This window comes from Electrophorus electricus, chromosome 1, assembly GCF_013358815.1.
Source record: "Electrophorus electricus isolate fEleEle1 chromosome 1, fEleEle1.pri, whole genome shotgun sequence".
In the NCBI taxonomy this organism is placed as follows: domain Eukaryota; kingdom Metazoa; phylum Chordata; class Actinopteri; order Gymnotiformes; family Gymnotidae; genus Electrophorus; species Electrophorus electricus.
The window spans coordinates 8688407-8712522 of record NC_049535.1 but is presented as its reverse complement, the minus strand read 5'-3'; the positions used below and the strand labels follow the sequence as shown (position 1 = coordinate 8712522).

Sequence of the window (24116 nt, the reverse complement as noted above, 5' to 3'; positions counted from 1 at the left end):
AAAACTAGATTTTTGTGTAAAGTTGTGATGCTAGTTTTTTAAACGCTGCAGAAGATGCTCATTTTCAAAACATGTTTGTTAAATTGTGCTATAATTCTGTGCTCCACATTTTCATGTTATTGTAAATGTTTTACTTACTGTTTTTTATGAAGAGATAGTATATATACTGTATACAGTATATAGGTATTGAGTAGAACTGAGTTAAGTATATTAGTCTGGCCCTCTCAAACCATTCAATTTCTCATGTGGCCCCATGGGAAAATTAATTGCCCACCCCCTGCTCTACACCCTGACTCACTACACCCGGCCTGGAAATATATCCAAACACAGGTTGCACTTTACAAAGAAATTCATTTCTGATTATTAGCATTTTTTTCTTATAAATGCATTAATATACAAACAAGGCCTAAATTAAACAGAAAGCTTAATCTGTTGGCTAGAATTATTGGCTAAAATTCCAATATCGATCCAGTAATGAAATTCAAAATTGTCTTTGACATAATACATTCTGCACCTTTTACATCAGGCACGCGCACACCTGCGGCTTTCATTCCTCCTGGCTGGAGGTACAGTGGATTCGTGATTACAGGATTACATCGTGTTTATATGAAACACAGGCTGAGTGGGCAGCAGCAGTTCCCCGGGCAGACTGGAGTCTGTGGGCCTGGAGGACGGGTACGCCGCAAAACTTCTGGCCTGATCAGTCTGGGGCTTGTGTTCTACATACTGCAATTGTGAACGCATCACGGCGATACGGGGCGACCGCGGCAGTTGGCACTCGCGCAGAAACGTCAGCTGCAAAGCAAAAACACCAACATCCAGCACTTTAACAGATGAGGCGGGGAGTGTGTGTGGAGGGGGGGGGGGCACACTTCCTTGGGCTATCCTCATTTTCAAATAGACATTTGGTTAAGAAAACATCCGACATTCTGTTATTGTGAGGTATGTGTTTGTTTGTGTGTGTGTGTGTATGTGTGTGCGCGCGAGAGAGAGAAAGAAAGAGACACACTAATATGAACCAAATGTGGATTTTTCTCAACTCTTCCTTTTTCCTTCTCTCTCCCTCTGTATGTCCAGCTGTATCCTCAGTGGTCGCCCCTGATTCCAAGAAAAAATATATATATATATATATATCGCAAAACATCCCACTTGGCCAAGGCGCCGCTTCCCCGGCCCTCGCGACCGGGAAACGCTCGCTTCTTTCATCCCAACAGGAAGCGAGGGAAGGAGAACGAGGCGTGTGGAAGAGGACATGGCTGGCGTTAGGGCTCAATGTGGTTCCAGTTAGCGTGCTTAAAACTAGCCCCCTGAACGCTCACACCTGTTCCAGAGAGTGAGGACGCCACCCCGCAGAGGCACGCTGGACAGCTCCGGGCCGGGAGCGTCTGGTGCCGTCGTGTGACTGGTTAGCCAAGCCCAGGATCGGTGGGCTCGCCCTCGCTTGGTTTCCTCATTGCCAGGCTTTGGCAGAGCAACAGAGGAGCGGAGGAGCGGGCGGGGAAGCGCAGGAGAGAAAAGGAAATGGGAGCATCGTCGTTGGGGGCAGCGCGGGTCTTTCTGGAACTTTCTGCGCAGCGCACCTGCGCTGGGCGAGGCGTCCTCGCTGGAAAAGAATAACACGTATCCAACCAAAGACACCAAAAAGGAGACGAGAAGGAGAAGTGGGAGGAAAGAGGTACAGATTTACGCTCGCCGGCAGGAGCGTTACCTCATCTGGCCACTAGAGAGCAATAGGCATTATTTTTAATAATAGGTCCTCCACGGCCCGGGCGGAATAACAGAAAAAACTGTTCAGGAGTTCTCTTTCCGCTCTGTTATAGGACACCCTCCGATTTCTCACACTCGGAGAGAGCATTACGGAATCCTGCCTCCTTCATCGACAGGAGCGCAGAGCTGGATCTGCCACCGATGCAAGTCGGAAGCGGCTCAGCAGTGTGTGCGCGCGTGCAGCTCAGGGCCCAGCGTGGAGAAGAGGGTCATTGCAACTGCAGCTAATCGATCTTCTGCAGTAGAGGAGTGGATTTCAGCAAGTGAGGGGGCTGTGTGTCACAGGACTGGAATGCTGGAGTGCACAGTAACTTTACCAAACACACAGACACACACACACAGCTGTGTATTAAGGACACGGATCTCAGCTTGGTGCAGGAGGTCAGTGCTGTGTTAGATACTGTAACTGCCAGGCCATAAGAGAAGTCGAGAGAAGTCACACAAGAAACGCGTCACACACTCGGACACACAAAGACAGCTGCCTTGGCCGTGGTCACACAAAAGCCTTCTCTCAGGAGACACAGAGAATGCAGACAACAGTGTGATGTGTGTCTGGCTCAGTTCTCCCCTCCTCCCTCGCTCTCTCCTTCCTAAAGTTCCTCCAGCTGTCAGGAGGTCGCCAACATGACCCTCAATAGCCACATCCTGTCTGGACAGGAAATGCTGTCATTGTGTCCTAAAAGGGGAAAAGGCCGGTGAACCTTTAGGCACGCTCACCTGAAAAAGTGTGTGGTGTGTTTGTGTCAAACATGCTCACAGAGGGAAATAAAGTAGAACAGCAGAAGGAAAGCAAAAAACCAACAGGAAAATGGGCGGGAAGACTGAACAATGGCAGTAAACAAACTACAGTGTAGCTCCCCACACGGCGTCTCCTCACCGTGTCCCCAAACAGCGTCCCCACACCCAGTCATGCTCCTGTAAACCCTTCCCAGCCTACCATGTCTCTGGCAGTCTAAACCCAGTACAAGAACCTTACGTCTCTCTCTCTCACACACACACACACACACTTCAGCCAACAGAACCCGTATGTTAACCCCTCACATACTCTAGTGCTGATTTGTTACCACATCTCGAGAGGTCAGAGGTCACAGGCACACAATCTGCTGTTAAAAAAGCTGGCGGGAAGCAGACGTCTGTTTTTTTGTTTTTTTTTAGCAGCTGCGGTGGGCAAACAAGTGTGAGCTGGTTTAATCGGGTGTGAGCTGGTTTAATCTAATCAGAGGTGTGAGTTGGTTTAATCAGAGGTGTGAGCTGGTTTTAATCTAATCAGAGGTGTGAGCTGGTTTGCGTAGGACAGATATTAACATGCACGCTGAATGAAAAGGCAATCGGCATGTACACTAGAGAGGGAAAGCGAGGGACTGGTGTGTGTGTGTGTGTCAGGGTCCTCTTCTGGCTTTTCCACTAAACCCCGATCCCCTCCACATCCGTAACTGCTGATGCTAAGGGCACACATCAAGACCACCAAGAGCCACACACAACTTTCAGCTGCTTGATGGAGCAGGATAGAAGCTTATTAAAATGAAACAAAAGTAAACAAAGTTTACTTGTAAGCAAAGTTACCCACATCCTGAACAGTGACCACAATACCAAAACCAACATATACACACGCACGTGCTCAGAGGCATTCACACACACACACAGGTTTTAGTGGTCTGCTAAAACTGACCGGCCTCCTTGCAGACGGCAGCGAGGTCCGCGCCGACGTTATCCATGCGCCGCATCAGCTAGTTCCTGCATGCTCCTCTGTGGTGGCCTCACAGGGGGACAGAGCGCAGCTGCTTCTGTAGGATGTCCCTCCGCCCGTCGGCCCCGGGACGCCCACCTCCAGCTCCTTGTCAAAGCGGCCAGGCCGGCGCAGGGCGGGGTCCAGTGCGTGGGGCCTGTGGTCGCCCCCAGCACCAGCAGGTTACCGCGGTGACCCTCCTGCGGACACAGAGGGAATGCCCTTCGTCATTCCCGCCGCGGAGCGGAAGCCCCGGGGCTCGGAGGGCCTCCTGCAACCCGTCCAGCAACTGTTGCGCAGACGTTAAAGTCAGATCTCAAAATCAAACTGATTTATATAGAACGTATTCTGCCACTGCTGAGAGTCATACACACACACTCTGTGGTGCCCAGAGCGGGGAAAGTGGCCCAAATCAGCCAGAGAGGGAGCACAACGCTGAGGTCAAAGCTGGGAATACTCCCCACAAGAGAACAAAGTGCTTACACACTTGTGTGTCTTACTTACACACACTCATGCATGCTTGCATGCAGCATGCGCACACACACACACACACACACCCTCACTCGCTCAGATCATACAACCCTGCACAAAAGTAATACAGGAAAGAAACTTTGTGATGGATTAGACTGACTGTCTGACTGATTGGCCGCCTGACTGATAGCCGTGTCATACAGGAGTCCCGGATGGCCTGGCACTCACAGATCCGATCGCCGTCCATGAGTGTGAGCAGGGATGGCCACCACGCGCTTCTCCACCTGTTCTGGGGCCTCCCTCCTTGGACATAGCGCGTCCAGCTCATCAATGAAGATGATCGCAGGCTGCCTGAACCAACCACACACACACACACACACACACGCAGCCTGATTAGCAGGATTCTTTATGTGAATGTCAAAGTCTTTTTATTTATCTGAGCTCAGGGCAGATCGGCAGTGAGACGGAAAGTCTAATGAATAACAATCTAACGACAGACGTGAAGATGTACATGTGCGGCACGTAGCAGTGCGGCTCGCGGCGCATCCGTAAAGTATGCAAATATATCCAAACGTACTGCAGCGCATTGTGTGTTTTAAGTAGAGTTTTTACAGCCGGACAGACTGAGCAGCAGAGAATCACATGTCGCCTGTTAGGTGCCCTTAAACACTGAATCTGTGCAGCTGGTCACAGGTCCCTGGGTGTTCGTGCAAACGTGCACACAAGGGTGTACGTCTGCCACAAGGTAGCCGTGGTGATGGATGCCGACCAAAACTGGGTGGATTATCTGCCTGTACCTTCTCGAGGCTTCTGCAAATATCTGGCGGAGACGTGCTTCTGTTTCACCGTAAAATCTGCAACAACAAATAAATAAATAAAATGACCACAAACAGCTTCAACCCCCCACAGGGCTTCTGTACACACTGACTGTGCTAAAGGGCTCATCATGTGTTCCTGAGGGTCTGAGCCAACACACTCTGCCTCCTCCGTTTGGACCAATCATCTCAGTACGCACTTGCTCATGATCTCTGGGCCGTTGATGACAGTCATGTGGGCCCCCACCTCATTGGCTACCGCACGTCCTATCATGGTCTTTCCCGTGCCAGGTGGGCCATATAACAGAACTCCTCTAGGGGGCGGATTCCTGAGCAGAAGGACACGGACGTTAGTGGGACTCTGGACCGCAAGACGGGTCAGGACATGAGGACAGCGAGCGTCCCTGGCTGTTCTGAGAGTGCGTGTGCTCACCATACTTCCGGAAGACCTCTGGGTGCTGAGGGGCAGCTCAATCGTCTCCCTGATGTCCTGCAGCTGAGCGTTCAACCCTCCGTATCATAGCGTACGTGACCTTCGGCCTCTCCTGACCCTCGTCCTCGGCAGCACGTGCACAGTCGTGGGCAAAGGTTAGTTTGGGTCGCGGGGCAGACGGCGTAGAAGGTGTCGCTCCCACAGCGAGAGGCAGGGGGGCGCCGGGGACTCGCCGGGCATCGCCGGCATGGGGGGCAGGGGGCTGTCGGACAGGGAGTGGACGCTGCGGACGAGGGGCGTGGCACTCCGTTTACTCGGTGTGGTGGGGGTCAGAGGTGAAGGGTGGCAACATCGTGTCGGGGTGCTGGCAGACAGGCCGGGCGGCACGGGGTTCAGGGTCAGCTGACGTAGCTCCAGAGACAGATCCAGGGACGTGTCCTGCACAGGGGACTGCACGCAAGCATGGGGAGAGAGAGTGACCCCGTCCACACCCTTCACCGAGTCCACCCTGACGTCACAGCTGCGTCCAAAATACAACACGGGCAAGGACGTGCCAGAGAGCAGGAGCCTGCCCTCTAAAAGAAGGAGAGAGAGAGAGAGAGAGAGAGAGAGAGAAGTACGGAGTGCCTTCTCACGCATACACTCCACAGTTTACGGATTCTTACGTTGCTACAAACATGCAATTTCAGTCCTAAAAATGCATTACTGAAAAACACGCACGGCTCCGGTCACGTGTACTGAATCGCTGCAGTGACCCTCCAGTGTCGAACAACATCGGACTGTAAGCTTACCCCACGAACGCACGAGGAAACTTCTGAAGTCTTCCGTAACCAGGCGCTCATCCTCCGGTCTGAAATCAGAGAACACGCGCGGATTCAGCGCACACAGGCGAGAAAAGCGACGTAACCACCAGATGGCGACATTGACTCAAAAATGGCAAGCGGGCACATACTCCATAGATGCCTCAATAATGCACTCCTCTTTATTCTTCACTATTCTTTACTGTGATAGTTTGCATTTTATTAAGAATTCACGTTGTCAAAAGGTGTCCTCTACAACATGAGCCTCTAAAAACGCAGGTGGGGTTGGTGTTGGCTGGGGCCTTTACTGTAGCGACAGCCGGAGCTCTTCTGCCTGAAGGATCGGCCCCGTGATGGGCTGCACTGTAACTCCAGCACCTGGCCGCACGCCCAAGCTTTTCTGGGTGTCAGACGTCAGGCCCACCCTTCTACTGGGGAACAGGGACACCGGCCACGCTACACACACCTATGGACACATGGACACACACACACACACACACATCAGGCCAGCCCTTCTACTAGTGAACAGAGACACAGATCACGCTACACACACACACACACACACACCAGGCCCACTGGCCACGCTACACACACCTACAGACACACACATACACACAAACGCCCAAACTCACACCCACAAACATCAAGTGAGTGAGAGCGAGTGACATGGTTAAAGTGCAGATAGGGACTATTCTGCTATCTGGACAATAGTACACAGTCCTCCAGGACTAAAACAGCATGGACAAGAAGACCTTCAGCTGCTGGTGTTAAGCCTTCACTGGATTCACAGCATCATTCAACACACACACACACACACACACACACACACACACACACACACACACACACACACACACACACCTCCTGCTGTCCCGTAGAACTTGTGAGGAGAACAGGTCGTCCGATGCAAGCGTTCACGCTCTTTATCGTGCTCACGCTCAGCTGGGCTAGATAAGACCTCCATCGCTTCGGGGCCGTTTCTTCCGCTGCCTCGCGCAAGCGAGATGGAGTGACAGAGATAGCAAGACATGACAAATATCTCTTAAAAGTCTGATTGGCGCATTCTCACACACAAGCACCAACAGCTTCTACATAAAACACTCCCGTCAACAGAAACGATCCGGTCGGTGTCGCATCGTTCTCGGAGTGAAATGAAATGTTTAGAAATGCCCATCTCAGGCGCAGAACGGCAAAACAACGGAATGAAAAGCATGGCTTTGCATTCCAGCATGCATGCCAAAGGTCTGTGGCGGTTATGTGTCATTTCTGAGCACTGGCCTTAGCTGACCTAGCCGACGTCTCACCTTTCTCTACGAACTCAGTCACGAGCACACAGCCGCTTCCCTCGCATGCGGAAGAGTCGAAATCGCCAGTGCTCCCCGAACCATCCGTGCTGAGGACCGAGCTGTCTCCATCAAATGCTTTTTTCGACTTCCCTTTGCTTTTCTTGGCTGACATCTTCTTTTACACGGTAACCGGGCATGTGCAAATTAAACCCCACGCCGCTTCGGCTGCGGATAACTTTCCGGTTTAAAGTTCGTCTCCGCTCCCTCCTTACCGTAAAGGACGGTAAAAACAGGACGCTAGCATTTTATCTCACCGATAAAATGGTCCCGGAAAAACAACAACAACAACAAAAACATTAAAAGTCATAATTCGGAACTGTGTTTGGAAACAATCTGACATTTCACATGGCAACGTGTGAAAACGCTTGTAGATCTGCACGCGCTGTGCGTGCATCTTCAACCGTGCAACCGTCCGCCCGTCCGCCACTATGACGGCGCTAACGCGAGCGCTGCCGTGTTCCATGACGGCCCTAGCTACTCACACGGTTCGGAGGGCAGTTTCAGCGCCGCGACCCTTCCCCGGTTGTGCGCAGCTAGTCGGTTTCACAGCGCAGAGCGGGCTGACGGCGCCGCTTCTGACCGGCGAGGTGGACAGGTTTGGCGGCGTGACCGTACGAGATTTCCCCGCCAATGTCAGCGAGGCTGCGTCAGCAGTATTCTCCGAGGTGAATGGATTTACCCAATCTGCATGTGCACAAACAGCGCAAAATATGTTGTTTTAAATGTTATTTATTTAAGTTTCGGTTTTAACATGAACGTCTCATAGAGGCTATATGTAGTAACTTATATTTGCATTATTGCATTGCAGTTCTGTATAGTTATGCTATTCCAATCCTAAACTCGTATTTCCGTGAGTCTTTCCCTGCCTCTACGGTTGTTTGTGTTTGTAAGCTTGCTGTTGGTTTCGCACGTGACAGACTCCCTCTCTCGGTGGCGCTCCGAGGGGAGGACGGCCGCGTGGCTGCACGTGCCCCTGTCCCTGTCCCGGTTGGCGGCCGCAGCGGCGGTGCACGGCTTCGCGTTTCATCATGCGCGCAGGGACGCGGCCGTGCTCAGCCTGTGGCTGGGGCCCGGGGAAAGCCGCCTCCCCGGCTACGCCACGCACCAGGTCGGTGTAGCGGGTAAGCGGGGCCCGCGGGGCGGGGATTGTTTATGGATAAACTGGTATGAATTCCTTCCTGTGTTTTAAAATGCCACCTGAATATCACTTCGGCTTGTAAACAGCAGGGGGCGCTCGACTGTATAGCAGTAGAAATAAACATGTTGGAACATGTCTCTGCAAGGAAACTGTATGCTTAGCACAGAACTGTGAAATTCAGCCCAGGATGGAAAAACAAGAGGAACATTTTGTTTAACCAGGGACAATGAACTTTGGTCAGGGGCTCATAAACGGTTCCACATGAGGGGAGATGCCTGCTGTGTTTGTTCGGGGAGGGCAGCTGTGAGTGTAGAGGATTAATGTTCGATTCTACGGTACCTGACCTAGAAAGCTTGGCCTCTAGTAAAGCACCATGACCAGACAAACACCACGACCAGACATAGTAAAACAAGTTATATTGCTGATGCATTTGAAAGACAGCTTAGAGCCCAGAAGGACTTTAAGACATGCTAAGTTAGATAATATTCTCCTGAAACAGGTTGTGAGTTTCAGCTAAGGCAAGCTAACCTTAACTAATTATCATGGCTACTAGTATGGGTGGGTTTATCGCGGCCGTAAATATTTGAGACATAGCCGGTGATGCCAGTTCCTGAATAATGGTGGCTAATGCTGTCATGATAACACACGCTACACACTACACATTAACTACCATCAGTCACACCAGAGGAGCAGACAGGCCACTCTGATTTACTACCTCGGCACCAACCAGCGTGACAGAAATATCTGACACAACTTGTAAGTCTGCCTCTAAACTGACTCAGTCAGGGCCGGACAGGACAGTTGATCAGTCCGGGAATCTTTCCAGGATTCAGGTCACACATTCACAGCTATGGTATCTACCATGATTAGGTGTTTAGTATGGAAGTTTTTATATGTATGTTTAACTATATTTTAACAGCACCCCCATAAACACTGGTGATTCAACACCACGTTTTAACAAAACCAGAATTTAACGCCACGTTTTAACCATACACCGATTTAACACCATGATTCAACGCCACTTTTAGGCAGTTGAACACAGATTATCATTGCTTTTTACTTTTAATCTTAAACACCTTTTTAGTACAAACCAGCTAAAAGTTTGAAAGGCTGCGACATTTCGCTTTCTCTCTTGTCAATCACTTGACTTCTCATCCATTGCAATTTGTTTTATTATTATTAAAACACCCCAAATCATATCAGTGAAAAATGAAACTGTCCAGTTATGCTGTTTTATTATCTTGTGCAGAGCCCAGCTACCGTCACCACATCACACATGCCAAAAAGAAAATGTAATAAAATGTGTGCATTTTTACTTTTAATGCTTACATTTTTTTAAACACTGTAAAATTCTGGTAGAGCGTGCTGCGCACACTTTCACTAAAATAGTTTCCTTCCATGTTTAAATCCCTGTCAATATCTGAACAATTCTCACCACTAGCAAAAGCAAAGTGCGTCCCCTGCTACTGTTTGATTAATGTATTAAAACCACTCAAAACACACGCTCCGTCCGTCCTGAAAGACAGTTGCAGGTGACGATGTATGTAGTTAACGCTACTTGGCACGTGTGCAGCCCACATGAAATGATGCGTTCCTCATTAGAGGAGATGACAGTCCCCTAAACCTGCGGATCCAGGAACCTGGGTACCAAGCTTATATTTGACCTTTGACCTCAGTTCATACGTGTGTAAATTGATGCGGATAATGTCAAACATTTTGAAATTGTATGACATGACCTGGATCGATGGAATGTGGTAGATATCCAGTCTGTGCTATTTATGGTGATTAGCGATTAGCCATTTTTTGTTTCTTTAATTTCCGATTCGGTGCAAAGATAAGGGGTTGTTTTTAGTTTTTCTATTTGAAGATTAGATACAGAAAATCAATTAATGAAAGGTACACGGACATAAACGGTATAACAAAATTGTGGGCCAATTCTTGTTTCTGCTTACTTGTGCACAAAAGAAAAAACAAACAGTGAGCTAATTCAGACATTTTACATAACTAGCTACCTGTCCAGGTGCAGTGTAGCTAATTCTTCATCCAACGCCATCCACACGTAACAATTCTTTCTCTTCTGCAAAAGAACTTAATCAAATAAAATAACTGCAGAAAATCATGTTTCGTGCACTTGGGTAATCAGACAATGGGAAAACTCTAGGTTTTCTGAGTCAAGCAATAATCAGATTTCTATTTTGCAACCAGCCAATAATCTCACAGAAGGATGTGATTTAAATTTCAAACTTCCTGCTGTGGCTTTTGGTGGACATGGACTTACTTTATTGGTAAATATAGATCTTTATATTTTATGGTTATTAAAGGTTACCGATAGTGCGCAATTGAAATTCTTCATTTCCATGAGTTTGTACTGCGTTTCAGAGTCTCCCCAAAAGTGTGTTGGTGTCACTCATACACTGGTCTTGGAACACAGTTCAGCATTAACACACACTGCACTATCACACACTAACAAAGGGAACAGTCCTCTCACTCACACACTGCTCCTGAAACAGTTCAGCGTTAACGCTTACTAACACTACACCAACAAAGAGAACAGTCCTCTCACTCAGCTGGGCTGAAACACCTGAAATATAGTTCAGCATTAACACTTCACTAACACACACCAATACAACACAAACATTATTATTAACATATATAATACATCTCACAGCACAATTTCCTAAAACAACTAAACTACAGCTCAATGGTAGTTTTTAACTGAAAATATTAATATCGGGTGACATTCAAATGTAAGATATCAGATCAGTATCTGTGTGTGCATGCATGGGTGCACGTGTGTGTGTGCAAGTGTGAGAGTGAATGTGTTCATGCGTGTCCATGTGTGTGCAAGTGAGTGAGTGCGTGTGCATGCGTGCAAGTGTGAGAGTGAATGTGTTCGTGAGTGCGTGTGCGTGTGCGTGCGTGTGTGTGTGCGTGCTAGAGGGGAAAGGATTCCACAGTGAACTGTTTTATTGCCCTTTTGTCTATTTACACTATAATGATGTACTCTGTTACATTTGTAACCAAGACTGAAGTTCTTGATGAAATCTCTTTTTTCTCTCTCTCTCTGTCTCTCTCTCTCTTTCTTTCTCGGCCACTATTCCATACACACCCATCTGAAGCTCACTGACCTTTAACAGTCATGGCGTAATAGTGAAATTATGGCATAGAGAAGACGAAATGACGTTTAGCATGTCATAGGGTGACCAGGGCAGGAGATGGACAGGCTGATTAGTTCCAGTAAAACGTAATAAGTGGTAAGTTCATTTTGTATAGTTTGTGTTTAATTGAAAGACAGACAGCATGTATGTGTGTTTTTCTCTGTTGTCCTTTCCAAAGGTGCTGTTGTGAATGAATCCAACCGAAAAGTCCTTGTTGTGCAAGACAGGAACAAGGTACCAACCTCTGAACCTTTCCACCTTTCATACACACACTCTTGCACACTGCTCCTTTGTGTGTTACGCTGTAAAGACTGTAGTTTCATACACACACTCTTGCACATTGTCACTTCAATTTCCAATCGAAATATGAACCAGAAATCAGTTCAGCTTGGCACAGGTGTGCCAATAACACAGAACCCCAGGTTTCTGTGCCATAAAGGTCAGGGGTCTCCTCTGGGTCACAGCCTACGCTGGCACGTGCGCACGTACACGACACCACACGTGAGCGATCCAGGGCTGTGACAGATGCGGCTTGTTCCTCTGCACCAATCCCGTCTCAGCTCAGCCCCGCCTCCGGCTGCTAAATACAGCCCCTCATTATGCGCATATGCGTAAACAGAGCTCACTCCATGCTGGCCCCGCCCCCGGCTACTAAATACAGCCCTCGTTATTCACATATGTGTAAATGGAGCGTTCTCCAGCTCAGCCCTGCCCACAGCTGCTAAATACAACTCTCATTATGCACATATGCGTAAACAGAGCTCACACCAGCTTGGCCCCGCCCCCGGCCGCTAAATACATGCACATATAAATGGAGATCATGGCAGCTCGCCGCTCTGCTTGGTTCCCCGTCATCTGTGACAGGCTGTGGATTTGAGAAGAGGGAAGGGGTGTGGGAGTGGGAATGGCTCTCCTCTCCGCTGTTAAGATGAAGAATTCCACTTCCCCTTCACGTCAAGCCCCAGTCGATCCACTGAAGCTCAGAACTTGGGCTGAACAGTTCAACCATTTATAGAGTGTTTGGACCTCTTGGCATGTCCTGTCCACTAAAAAAAAAACATCCCACTTTTTCCAAGAAGTAAATGGAATGTTGGAATGTAGGATTACTTTCGCTCTCTCTCTCTCTCTCTCTCTCTCTCTCTCTCTCTCTCTCTCTCTCTCTCTCTCTCTCTCGTTTGTTCTCTGTCTGGTCAGTGACCGTTAGAGCGGCCCCTGCGCGGTCAGACACAGGCGGCAGTGTGCTCTTGTTCAGGTTACTCAATAACCGGATCTCCAGAGATCCCATAACCCCTGTACCTAAGCTTCCTCAGCCATGGGACTCAACAGGAGCATTAGGTTTCTGTCCACATGAGGTGACGACAAACTTCATCGCAAACATTTGGTTTCCCAACGTGGAAAAGGCCTTTTTGCGTTCAGTTAAAGTCCTTCAAGAATGGTTCTGAATTAAGAACACAAGGCGTATGTAAACAGTGTAAACTGGAATGTGATACTGTCTCATATTTGTTCATTCCTGTCCTTCCCCACTGGGCCGTGTGACAGATTTGTGAGGTCGTTTACCTCATTTCTAAACACTGCGCAGAAAAGCGTTTCCTGACCAGCTATAGATCAGCTCGATCTCAAGACCAAGCTGGGCAACCATGCCCTCGGTCCCACACACGCCCATCCTCCCTCAATACACGCTATCATTAACCCCCCGTTGCTGGGCGAGGCGAGGCGTTCCACCGATATCTTCGCAGCGGTCAGTGAGCCGCAGGATCGGTGCTCTGGTCGTGGACCTTTCCAGATCTGAAAGCCTGAGGAGATTTCACCGCCACGCCGCAGAGTGTGGGCTTTGCTGGCAGAAGTATAGGCAGTGTGCTTCACTGTATGATTCCACAAATGTTGGTTCGAAACGTAGCGTGAATGCAGTTGGTCAAATATATACAAACACCTTTTTTTTTTTTACAGAAATACTTCATACAAAGAAAATACAACTTCAGAGCTTTATTAATGATATATTTCTGCAGTGTGGTGTTGAAGGGTCTATGTGATTAAGAAACACAACTCAAGTAAGAACTGAATTATATGTAGCAGCACTTCCCTTTGTGTTAAATATCAATTAATAAACATGAAACGGTTTCTGGACATCAGTAGAACGAGATCTATAGCCTTCAACAGAGGAATCTGGATAAGCATACAGTTATGATTGTAACTTTTCTAAAAATAAAGGTATTCTCCAAAAAAAGAAAAGAAAAGCAAACCATAAACGGGACCATAAGCTAAATGAGGAGATTAAAGCTAGCACTACGAAACATCTTACAGAAATCCTTTTCAAAAAAACGCAACACAAGTGACAACATTTGTTTCAGACTGAGAACGTATGGAAGTTTCCTGGTGGCTTGTCAGACCCTGGGGAAGACATTGGTGAGTATCCCACCAGCCGTTCCACATAACCGCGTAGGTGCACCACTACCATGCCGCCTGTACCAGCCTTTACGCAACTCTGAGATTCATCTTACATTCTGTTAAGGCCAGCGTTGACAGCATCTAGTGCAGCGACATCTGATACCATAGATTATATATTTACATTTTACCATAAATTAAATGTACTGAAATGCCACTTTTGTTTGGTACATTCAAACATACAAATTTCCATACTAACAAAATCATATTCACCTCACTAGATGAATTTCTAACGTTACACACCTTTTTTCCTCTTATACAAAAATATTTGTCTATGAACATGGGTATTTAATGTAAAAAATATATATAAATGCATTTCTGCTGTTTTATGGTATTATGAGAGTGTAAGGTCAGGTTGACGTCATCCTTTGTGTTAGTCTGTTTGTTCTTTCCATGTCTGTTCTGTCATGTCCGAGTCACAGCTCAGCTCCATGTACGCTACTTCTCCTGGCTTTTATGGAGCTCGTCATTTTAACCACTTTTTAATCCAAATATTTGCCAGATAGTTTTTGCCACGTTAAGAAGTTACACAAACAATGTCCCACAAATGATAAGAAGTTCTTCTACAATGAGAACCTCCCTTAAAAATATCAACTTAGGTCTGACTTTTCTAAATCTTTGTGGTTTTGACCGTATTCAACATTAAAAGACATTTGTTAGAAAGGTCAGTTTGGATTATTCATATGTTGTTTTAGTGTCTCTGTGAATGCTGTACATTAATAATGTGGATCAAACGAAACTTCTTTTCATCTTCCCACATCTTCATGTTACCCCTAAATTAGGTGCTACGGCCATTCGAGAAGTCTTTGAGGAAACAGGTGTGCAGTCAGAATTCCGATCGCTCCTGTGCATCCGCCAGCAGCACAACCACCCTGGAGCATTCGGAATGTCGGACATGTACCTGATCTGCCGTCTCAGTCCACTAACGTACGACGTCAGCGTCTGCCCGCATGAATGTCTGCGATGCGATTGGCTAGGCGTGGCGGAGCTGGCAGAGAGGGTGGATGCCACGCCCATAACGCGGCGCGTGGCTTCTCTGCTGCGCTACGGCCTGGAGCAGGGGTTCAGCAGCGTGGATCTGAGCAGGGAGGACATGCCTGCGGTCTACACCGGCCTCATCTATCAGCTCTACCACAGGAAACTGCCCCCGGGGCATTAATCTAGGCGGTGCGGAAGTGTCCCAGGGGTTAGTTTCATCCCTGTCCTTTTCTGTGCCATTCTGTGCACATGTACTGAAGGCATAGAGTTTGGAAAGACGTCTTCTATGTAAACAGTTTTTACAATAAGCTGCTCTCAAATAGAAAGTCAATAATTATGAGATAAAGCATTTGCCTTAAATACCATTTTTAGTGTAAATATAGTATTTACAATAAAATAAATGGATGTTGTGTAGTATATTGATATAAATGTTATGGACGGCTGATTGAAACAGTAAAAATATCTGCAAATTTTTTTATAGAACCTACAGATTTTTGGTTAAATCCATTTTGTAAAATATTAAAAATCATATTGAAAAAACATAATTTGATCTATACACACTAAAAGTAGACAGAAGGTAGAAATCATACAAGCAGCACAAATTGAACTCACATTATGTAGTTGTGACATTCCTTTGAAACGTGGGTCCCACCTTCAAGACAAGAAGTGCAGTCATAAATGTTGAGGGGCCTTCCCTCCCAACGCGCACCTCTCAAACGCTGGTGTCAGGGTCAAGCTGCAGCAGCAGCACAGCCTTCAAAGAAATAGAAAGCTTTCCACAAAGTTTTCAGTGTTCAAAGCTGCAGTTGATGTTCTGCAGGAAATCCGATGTTTTGCAGTTGCTTCATAAAAGGCTTGAACAAAATAACTGGTGGTGGACAGTATTGATTTGAAAGCAAGTTAAGCAATATTTTTGGTTTAATGTTACACTGGGTTGCGCGAGTGTACCCCCCCCCCCAACGTTCATATCTCCAAAGAGTTTCCGCCTGGGCCCCGGCAGTGAACACCTGTCGAGGTGAAGAGCGCTCAGCTCTTAGCGGACATGGGGAGGAAGAGGATGGCCTTCTGGCCGGGCCCGGTTTTCGAGCCGCTCTTGTACTGTCCCGTCCTCTTCAGGCCCACGTACCAGTCAGGGTATTTACGGGACCTGTAGGTTGTAGTTGTTGGCCTCCAGGCGCTCCAGGAAGTAACATTCATCCGTCGTTCGCCTCTAGGAAACAAAATCAGGTTACCAAGACTTTTAAGATGTGTCGAGAATCCTTCAGACAAAATTAGAAATTAGATGGCCAAGAAAGAGCATGGTGCTTGATTGAAAGCTGGTACCCCATAAAAAAATGTAAAAATTGTACTCTTAGCTGATTTTTCAAAGCCATTTACCATTTAATACTAAATATTAAATAATACCAAATATCTGTAGCGAATATTTAATGTTGGTACATCTGCTGGTACCACACTTTTACCAAGTCTTGAGATCTACTTTTATTTTCATTTATCTACTGTCATTGTTTTTGTGTTATTCTCATCATTCTTATCATGTATCATGTTGCTATTGTGAAGTGTCCTTGAGTATCCTGAAAGGTGCTTATAAACCAAATGTATTTATTATTATTATTATAGCAAACTCTTTACTTTCACTAAATCAAGCCTTCTGCATGTGAGAAATTTAGAAAATGCTGTGTTTGCTATGTACTGGTTTGCACTGGCATGGTAATGGTGCGGTACTACACAAAATACTGCATGTGACTGCATCCTAAAGATTCTGACTCTCCCATCCGCTCACACAAGCTCTGGGTAATGTTTGCCCACAGAAGTAGAGTGCGTCAGTCTTTCCTCAGGTCATCAGTGTTCACGATTCTAACATTCACTTTTTGGGAACAGTGTTTTCAGTCAGATTTCATTTCATTCATTAGAAAAATGACATTTTACATGAAAAGTAACATTTTCTTTTCCTTCATAAATTGCTAAAAAGCTCCAGTGACACTTTATTAGTTCATTCCTGTTAAACGCCTCTGTCAACAATATAGTTCTACCAACAGCTCAGTCAAGACACTCTGTCCAGCTTCATTGATAACTGTGCGTGTAAGGAGAATCAAGGCAAGGCTCTCTGGCTGTGACTTCTGACACTAAAGCTCTACTATCAGCCATAGAGCAGAAGAAAGCACTGTTGCAGGAATCTTACCGCCACACGACCAATCAGAGTCTTGCAGGTATATTAGTCAAGACTCAGAAAGTTGGTGTTTAATTTCAATCATTACAAATGCAAACTCAAGTCTGTTAGAAACTCGGAGAGGAATCACATGTCAACTGTAGCACACTGTAGAGAATTTCTACACACAGGCAGCTTTGAACCTGTGTCGGAAGTACGTATGTTATCTAAAAATAAAACATATCAGGCTTGTATTCTTTTCCAAGACAACATCTACTGACATGTTTGTAGTTCTCCAGCATCAGAACACACACTGCATGCCAAATTCATAAGTGCAGTTTTTAATATAATATGAAGCATGAAGAGAAACTACTCCCGGATGAGCACAGAGACGTGTTAAAAGCCCATTCCAAATGGAATCCTGGCCTCAGTGATGCGTTCGATACTGTTGCTCCTAGTAGACATCCCAGCTGAGACTACTAGTCTGAAAGCCTTTAGTGTTGTGTAGCCTTTACAGCCGTAAAGCGTGACCTAGTCAGCAGGTCAAACTGATGTCATCGCTTTGAGCCAAGGCTGCAAGAACTCCAATATTCTTCTAAGTTATGAGGGCATTTCAGTTACCGTCAAGACTGTTATAAAAACTGATGTTGTTACTCTGATCTCTCATTGGATACTCATATATGTAATATTAAAACTGAGTTTTTCCATTTACAGAATTTAGCTAAACTGAGATAAATACTTCATAGATAAATACTGAGATAAGTACTCAACAGATGCAACATTTTTTGCAAACTTCTAATTGGATACTCTCAAAAGTCACTAAATAAATGTAAACAGAATACAGCAGCAAAGATCCTTACAAGCGCAGGAGCATTTGACCATTTTGTAATTTCCGCTCTGCACTGGCTCACAGTTGGATGTCAATTTGAGTTACTCTTGTTGACATATAAAGTGCTTAAATGGTCTGGCCCTACAGTATCAGAGAACTTATTGTATACTATAGCGCACCTCGCATGCTGCGCTCTCAAAATGCAGGGCTTCTCTTAGAAACTAGATAAGATTTCAGATGGGGAAGAGCTTTACTCTATAAAGCTCCTTCCAGAATTCCCAATTTGTAAATCGAAGCTAAAGACACATATTAACTCCAGCCTCTAGTCAGCCTTCTGTATGTAAAGGTGCAGAACCAGGGGCCCCTGGTCACAGAGTTTTCTGGTAATCTGATATGTTGATGCTGTCAACCAGAAACTTCATGCTTTCACTTAGGTTCGTGATGATATGCAGGGTCTCAGAGAGCCCCCACACTGTATTCAGCCTCTGGGCCCTGCCACACTGAGGTCATCTTGTGGCCCTCCCTTTTAGTTCTGCTGCTACAGATATACCTGCCAGAGACACATGCTGATCATTGGCCACTTACAGGCTGTTTGCGTGGTGTTCATATACTGTATGCGGATTGTTTGCATGATGTTCATCTACTGCATGTGGACTGTTCATGTGGTGTTCATCTACTGTATATGGGCTGTTTGTGTGATGTTCATCTGCTGTATATGGACTGTTCGCATGGTGTTCATCTACTGTATATGGACTGTTCGCGTGGTGTTTGTCTACTGTATGCAGACTGTTTGCGTGGTGTTCATCTACTGTATATGGGCTGTTTGCGTGGTATTCATTTAGTGTATGTGGACTGTTCATGTGGTGTTCATCTACTGTGTGCGGACTGTTCGCGTTGTGGTCATCTACTGTATATGGACTGTTCATGTGCTGTTCATCTACTGTGTATGGACTGTTTGCATGGTGTTCATCTACTCTATATAGACTGTTCGCATGATGTTCATCTACTGTATATGGACCGTTCATGTGGCGTTTGCCTGCTGTATGCAGACTGTTCATGTGGTGTTCATCTACGGTTTATGGACCGTTCGTGTGGTGTTTGTCTACTGTATGCAGACTGTTCACACAGTGTTGATCTACTTTATGCGGACTGTTCATGTGTTCATCTACTGTATGCAGACTGTCCGCATGGTGGTCATCTACTGTATATGGACTGTTCGCATGGTGGTCATCTACTCTATACGGACTGTTCGTGGTGTTCATCTATTGTATATGGACTGCTTGCATGGTGTTCATCTACTGTATGTGGACTGTTCATGTGGTGTTCATCTACTGTTTATGGACCGTTCGTGTGGTGTTTGTCTACTGTATGCAGACTGTTCACGCGGTCTTCATCTACTGTATATGGGCTGTTTGCGTGGTCTTCCTCCACTGAATATGGACTGTTCACATGGTGTTCATCTACTCTATATGGACTGTTTGCATGGTGTTCATCTACTGTATATGGACTGTTCGCGTGGTGTTCATCTACTGTATTTGGACTGTTCACATGGTATTCATCTACTGTACATTGGCTGTTTGCATAGTGTTCGTCTACTGTATGCGGCCTGTTCACCTGGTGTTCATCCACTGTATAGGGACTGTTCGTGTGGTGTTCATCTACTGTATATGGACTGTGTGGTATTCATTTCCTGTATATGGACTGTTCAGGCGCTGTTCATATACTGTATGCGAACTGTTCGCGTGTTGTTCATCTACTGTATATGGACTGTTCGTTTGGTGTTCATCTACTGTATATGGACTGTGTGGTATTCATTTCCTGTATATGGACTGTTCAGGCGCTGTTCATATACTGTATGCGAACTGTTCTCATGTTGTTCATCTACTGTATGCGAACTGTTCATCTTTACAGATCCAACCTACATCTTTCTGGTTTATGTGCATATTACTGTGGAGGTGACACCAACACTGGACTAGACCTGCACATTGGTGATCAGCAATCTGAGATGGTGCCAGTGCTGCCAGCAGAAGAATGTTGCCATGTTCTTCCACACAGTCCATCTTCTCCAGTGGATCAGCTGCAGAAACTGCTCACCCACATGTGACTCACTGAAATAGCTCACACTTGTACTGAAATAGCTGCATGGATTATATACAACGTAATACATCATGAACCGAACATAAACTGGCCAAGTTTGAGCTCCTTTGTGAGTCTCAGTTCTTCTCAAGGTTTCTTCTATTCTTCTGCACAGGGAGTTTTAGTTTGCCACGCTCATCTGTGATTTGCTCATTAAGGCGCGTATTGTGCTGTGATGATGCGTGTTGTAAAAAGCACTCTATACATAAATCTACCTTTACTTTGAGCTTAACTCCATGTTTCTGAGAGAAAAACAAAGGGAATGGATACACTGATAATGACAGGATTGTCTTCCAGGAATAAGAAGACAGAGAGATATAAAGGAGTGCTTCACTTCCCTTACCCCTGTTTCAGGCCAGGAAACTTTCCTAAGGCTCCCTCTGGAAGGAGAGTTAGAGAGACTTACTCACCGCTCCAAAAAGCCGCCCGTCTGAGGTCATGGCCAGGTAACGGTTTGCAGACAAGCCTTTGATAACCACCTCTCCCACGGCCGTCGCCTGCAACTGCAGCCGAACTGGGACGGGAAAAAAATACATAAGGCCCAGTGCTGTGCACAAAAACAACCAAACCTACCTTAGCTCCAGATACAGTCAGCCTGTCCCTCCTGTAGGATTTTCAGTGTTTTGTAATCGCTTACACATGTTTGCATGGCTAAACATCTCCGTTCATCGCAGGATATGAGGACTGTGTTTGGACAGTCTTGAGGAAAGAGACGGCTCGTCTCCTGGTGGGCAGGGGAAAGAAGCATTCTTCAATACTGAGCTAACGGCAATCGCAGCACTCACAGATAAAGTACTTCTGTCCCGTGTTCGGGTTTTTACCCTGAAGCGAGATGGAAACGTCGTGGGCGTTAAAACTACACTACAAGCAGAAGTATGCCTTAGACAAAACCGGGGGCCCAACTGCTGACGTTAAATTCGTATGATCAAATGCATTCATCCATTAATTTCTTAGTTCGTTCAAGTGTATTGTTGCTCTGCTCTTCCATCCTTCTTTGTTCGTGTCAATCGTCTCAGTGATTCTGTCCTTTGTTTCATTCATTCATCCCTAAATGCATTACGTGTGATTCATTCACTCCTTCCTGGCATTCTTCAGCCACTCATTGGTTAGAAGGGCAGCAGACTATTTACCGGACATGACTTTCAGTACCAATGACTAATGTCACTATTACATTTTAGGGAGAGAAACAAACACACACACACACACACACACACACACACACACACTGGAAGGCTTGTTAAGATTAGTGAGTCACAACAGGTGCTTTGTGCGCGTGACAGAGAGAGAGGGTGGGAATAAAGATAAAGCGAAAGAAAACGGTACTGAAAAAGAAAAAATAATTTGAGAAAGAGAAAATGAGAGAATAGGACTGAGAGAAGGATAAAGGTAGAGACTGAAGGAGAACGGAAGGGCTGAGTCCCATTTTGTATTTTTCCCTCCACCCCTTGTTTCCAAGTGTCTCCTTGCTCTTTAATCTTTCCATATGAAACGGGACAACCCTTCAAGAACCTGAACACACTCAAGAGCACATCACCAGTAGTTGTCAATGGCTTCAACTGGTGAACTCTCCTATAGGTGTCCTATTGTGGTTGGATTTCATGTATCAATCAGGACACGGCTTCATTCCTGGGCTACTCGGTGTTCTGGTCTGAACTGATATAGAGGAGTGGTACTGTTCAGCAAGCTCGCTGGTGGACTGTTCGGTCAAAATTTCGGCCTTCAAAGGTACAGCTGGGACATCAAGATATGCCAAAATGTGGGATCGTCCAGTACAAATTAGTCATAACGATGTAATGATGTAACCGAGGCGTCGGAGCGGTCTAATACTAACGATTCTTTTTGCTCATGAAGAAAAAAGAACATACTGAAATGACAAACTAAAGCTTATTGTAGTTATTGCAATCTTCATTGACGCAGAAAATAGATTTTGGGTTTTTTTTGCTATTTGATCTTTCCAGAGATTCACCAGACGTTCTGAGATATTTCTCCTAACAGCTTGTTAGGACTGTATCTGTGAAAACTTTCATCTGGGAGGCCATGTAGCCCAAACACTTCAGCAGGGGCAGAAACGGGACTGAGACAATGGCAGAGAGAAAGTGAAAGAAAGGCTATTAGCTAGTCAGTCCTCTGGGAAGTTCAGGTTAGGTTCCAATAATCTCAACAATCTCAGTCACCATCCGACTATCAGCAGACACATAAACCTCACATAGACGTAAGCCCACTGTATAATAGTGTATCAGACATTTCCACTTTTACATTTCTGTTCTGCTTCTCTTTGCATTTGATTTTTCTTAAACGTTGTGCTAACATGATAGAATTATACATAACAATATGTTAAATTGACCATTTGTTGAATTGAGGTTTTAATTTTATAAAACTGGCACTGGATTCAAACACATTTATATACCCTTTCATATTCTCTTTCTGCCCAACCCACCACCCCTTTACACACACACTACTGCTCCGTTTAGGAATGTACAGTTACGTTTGTAGGGTGAAGATGCGAGCCAGGACTGGCACTGGGAGGCCCTGTCTCAGTGGTTCTCAATGGTTTTGTCCCTTACCTTATGCACAATATAATGAGACCCTATTAAGTGTGACTTCCTCAAATAATCATTACAGCACCACAAGAGCAACAACGTGAACATTCTACCTGAAACGTCCCGAGGTCAGTCGAGGACGGTTACATCACTATACAGTAATGAGACGCTCCTCTCCAGGCACTCTCACTGCGTTATTTTCCTGTATCATATCTAAAGTTATATATCTCCAGAACATTCCTGTGGATACACAGGGCTAAGATGGCTGCCTTCAGGTCCTTTCACTTTACTTTAAAACAAGCAAGCAGTGTCTCTGTAACACTTGATGAAAAGGCATCGGCTATGACGCGCTGTAACGCTTTATAGCATTCACAGACATTAACGTCGACAAAAAAAAACAACAACCCAGATTTAAAACCGCAACAAGCACTAAAACATAAACAGCACCCCCCCCAAAAAAAAAAAACAACAAAAAAACCCCAGAAGCGGCAGAACAACTACCAGAAGGATCCAGCTTCTTTTTCCTCCCCAGCTCTCTACATAATAACGTAAGGATGCTTGGCTGAACCCCCCCATCCCCGACGCTCTCTGACCGTTCGTGGGGTAGACGCGGTGCCAAGCGGGGCTTACTGTGGGGGTCGCTCTTCTCACGGATGCCGTCCACCCTGCCATCCGGATTGATCCGCAGAAAGTAGCCCCCGTTTTTGCAGTAGAGCCGTTTGGGCTCTTTGAAGCTGCCCGGGGGGAACGCGGCGCTCCCGCCGTCGGCCGGCGTGGAGGGGAGAGTGGTGATATCTCCGGTGGCCATCACAGCAGCCCTCCTGCTCTCTGCTTCTCCTCCGTTCACTGCCCCGGCCGCGGCCCGCCCCCTTTCAGCGCGCCCCAGGCCCCTCCGTGGCCTCTCGGCTAAGCCGCCGCCCCTTCTCCACCCCTCCTCTGCTCTCTCGCTCCTTTTTGTCCTCTGGGGAGAGAGAGAGAGAGAGGGAGGAGGGAGGGGGAGGGAGATGAGGGGGACTCTTGTTGAGCCTCAGGTTGCTGTTTACATGCCCTCACCCACTAGTGCACAGATCAAACAGGAAGTGGGGGTAGGAGAGAGAGGGGAAAAGAGAGAGGCTCACAATCTGAGCAGTGTTTCAATTTCATATTAGTTTTGATTCTGTCAAAGCATACACACTTAAACTGATGATGATGATGAGATGATGATGATGATGATGATGATGATGACATTGGCCATGCCAGCGGGCGTGTGTGGGTGTGTGCGTGCCTGTTCTCTGGAGTTTAAGTGTTTACAGCAGGGCAGCTGGCGAACGTCTGTGTGAGAGACCTTTTCCTCTCCCCCTTTGGCCTCTGACCACATGTGCTCTCCCTCTCTCTCTCTCCCTCTCTCCCTC

The 24116-nt window shown here is 46.4% G+C and overlaps 3 protein-coding genes across 8 annotated transcripts in view; 1 reads left to right on the top strand and 2 right to left on the bottom strand.

Moving 5' to 3' along the window:
• spata5 (spermatogenesis associated 5) overlaps positions 1-7490 on the bottom strand; it is a 54383-nt gene extending 46893 nt beyond the window's left edge. Inside the window, 20 exon segments of the mRNA XM_035532270.1 lie at positions 3437-3476; positions 3478-3507; positions 3509-3532; positions 3534-3586; positions 3589-3654; positions 3657-3693; positions 4193-4201; positions 4203-4226; positions 4228-4315; positions 4762-4818; positions 4980-5108; positions 5209-5239; positions 5242-5293; positions 5295-5375; positions 5377-5437; positions 5439-5787; positions 6004-6062; positions 6321-6478; positions 6874-6998; positions 7317-7490. Coding sequence (XP_035388163.1) covers positions 3437-3476; positions 3478-3507; positions 3509-3532; positions 3534-3586; positions 3589-3654; positions 3657-3693; positions 4193-4201; positions 4203-4226; positions 4228-4315; positions 4762-4818; positions 4980-5108; positions 5209-5239; positions 5242-5293; positions 5295-5375; positions 5377-5437; positions 5439-5787; positions 6004-6062; positions 6321-6478; positions 6874-6998; positions 7317-7470 — 1627 coding nt within the window. The 5' untranslated portion in view covers positions 7471-7490.
• A 278-nt stretch (positions 7491-7768) lies between these two features.
• Positions 7769-15557, top strand: nudt6 (nudix (nucleoside diphosphate linked moiety X)-type motif 6). 6 transcript variants are annotated; one of them, XM_035532254.1, is made up of 5 exons: positions 7769-8004; positions 8250-8479; positions 11833-11888; positions 14003-14057; positions 14879-15557. In XM_035532254.1, the coding sequence occupies exons 1-5, from the start codon at positions 7787-7789 to the stop codon at positions 15253-15255; spliced, it is 936 nt and encodes a 311-aa protein (XP_035388147.1). In that variant the 5' UTR covers positions 7769-7786; the 3' UTR covers positions 15256-15557. The 6 variants fall into 6 exon arrangements, 4 of the variants coding, with proteins under 4 accessions (XP_035388147.1, XP_026884778.2, XP_035388145.1 ...); XM_027028977.2 differs by having other exon boundaries at positions 7769-8023; positions 8250-8466; XM_035532252.1 differs by having other exon boundaries at positions 7889-8023; positions 8276-8466.
• Positions 15558-15841: 284 nt separating this feature from the next.
• fgf2 (fibroblast growth factor 2) lies at positions 15842-23632 on the bottom strand. Its single transcript, XM_027028978.2, is given in 4 exon segments — positions 15842-16227; positions 16229-16284; positions 20596-20699; positions 23356-23632. Coding segments are annotated over 4 exon segments (465 nt in total). The 5' UTR covers positions 23534-23632; the 3' UTR covers positions 15842-16100.
• Positions 23633-24116: the final 484 nt, after the last annotated feature.

What these genes read in the sequence shown, in the direction of transcription:
- nudt6 (XM_027028977.2), top strand. Translation starts at nt 7,787, where the DNA reads ATGACGGCGCTAACGCGAGCGCTGCCGTGTTCCATGACGGCCCTAGCT. An exon ending in CGTCAGCAGTATTCTCCGAG is followed by an intron (nt 8,024 to 8,249) that starts GTGAATGGATTT and finishes TGTGTTTGTAAG; the next exon opens with CTTGCTGTTGGTTTCGCACG. An exon ending in CCGGCTACGCCACGCACCAG is followed by an intron (nt 8,467 to 11,832) that starts GTCGGTGTAGCG and finishes TCCTTTCCAAAG; the next exon opens with GTGCTGTTGTGAATGAATCC.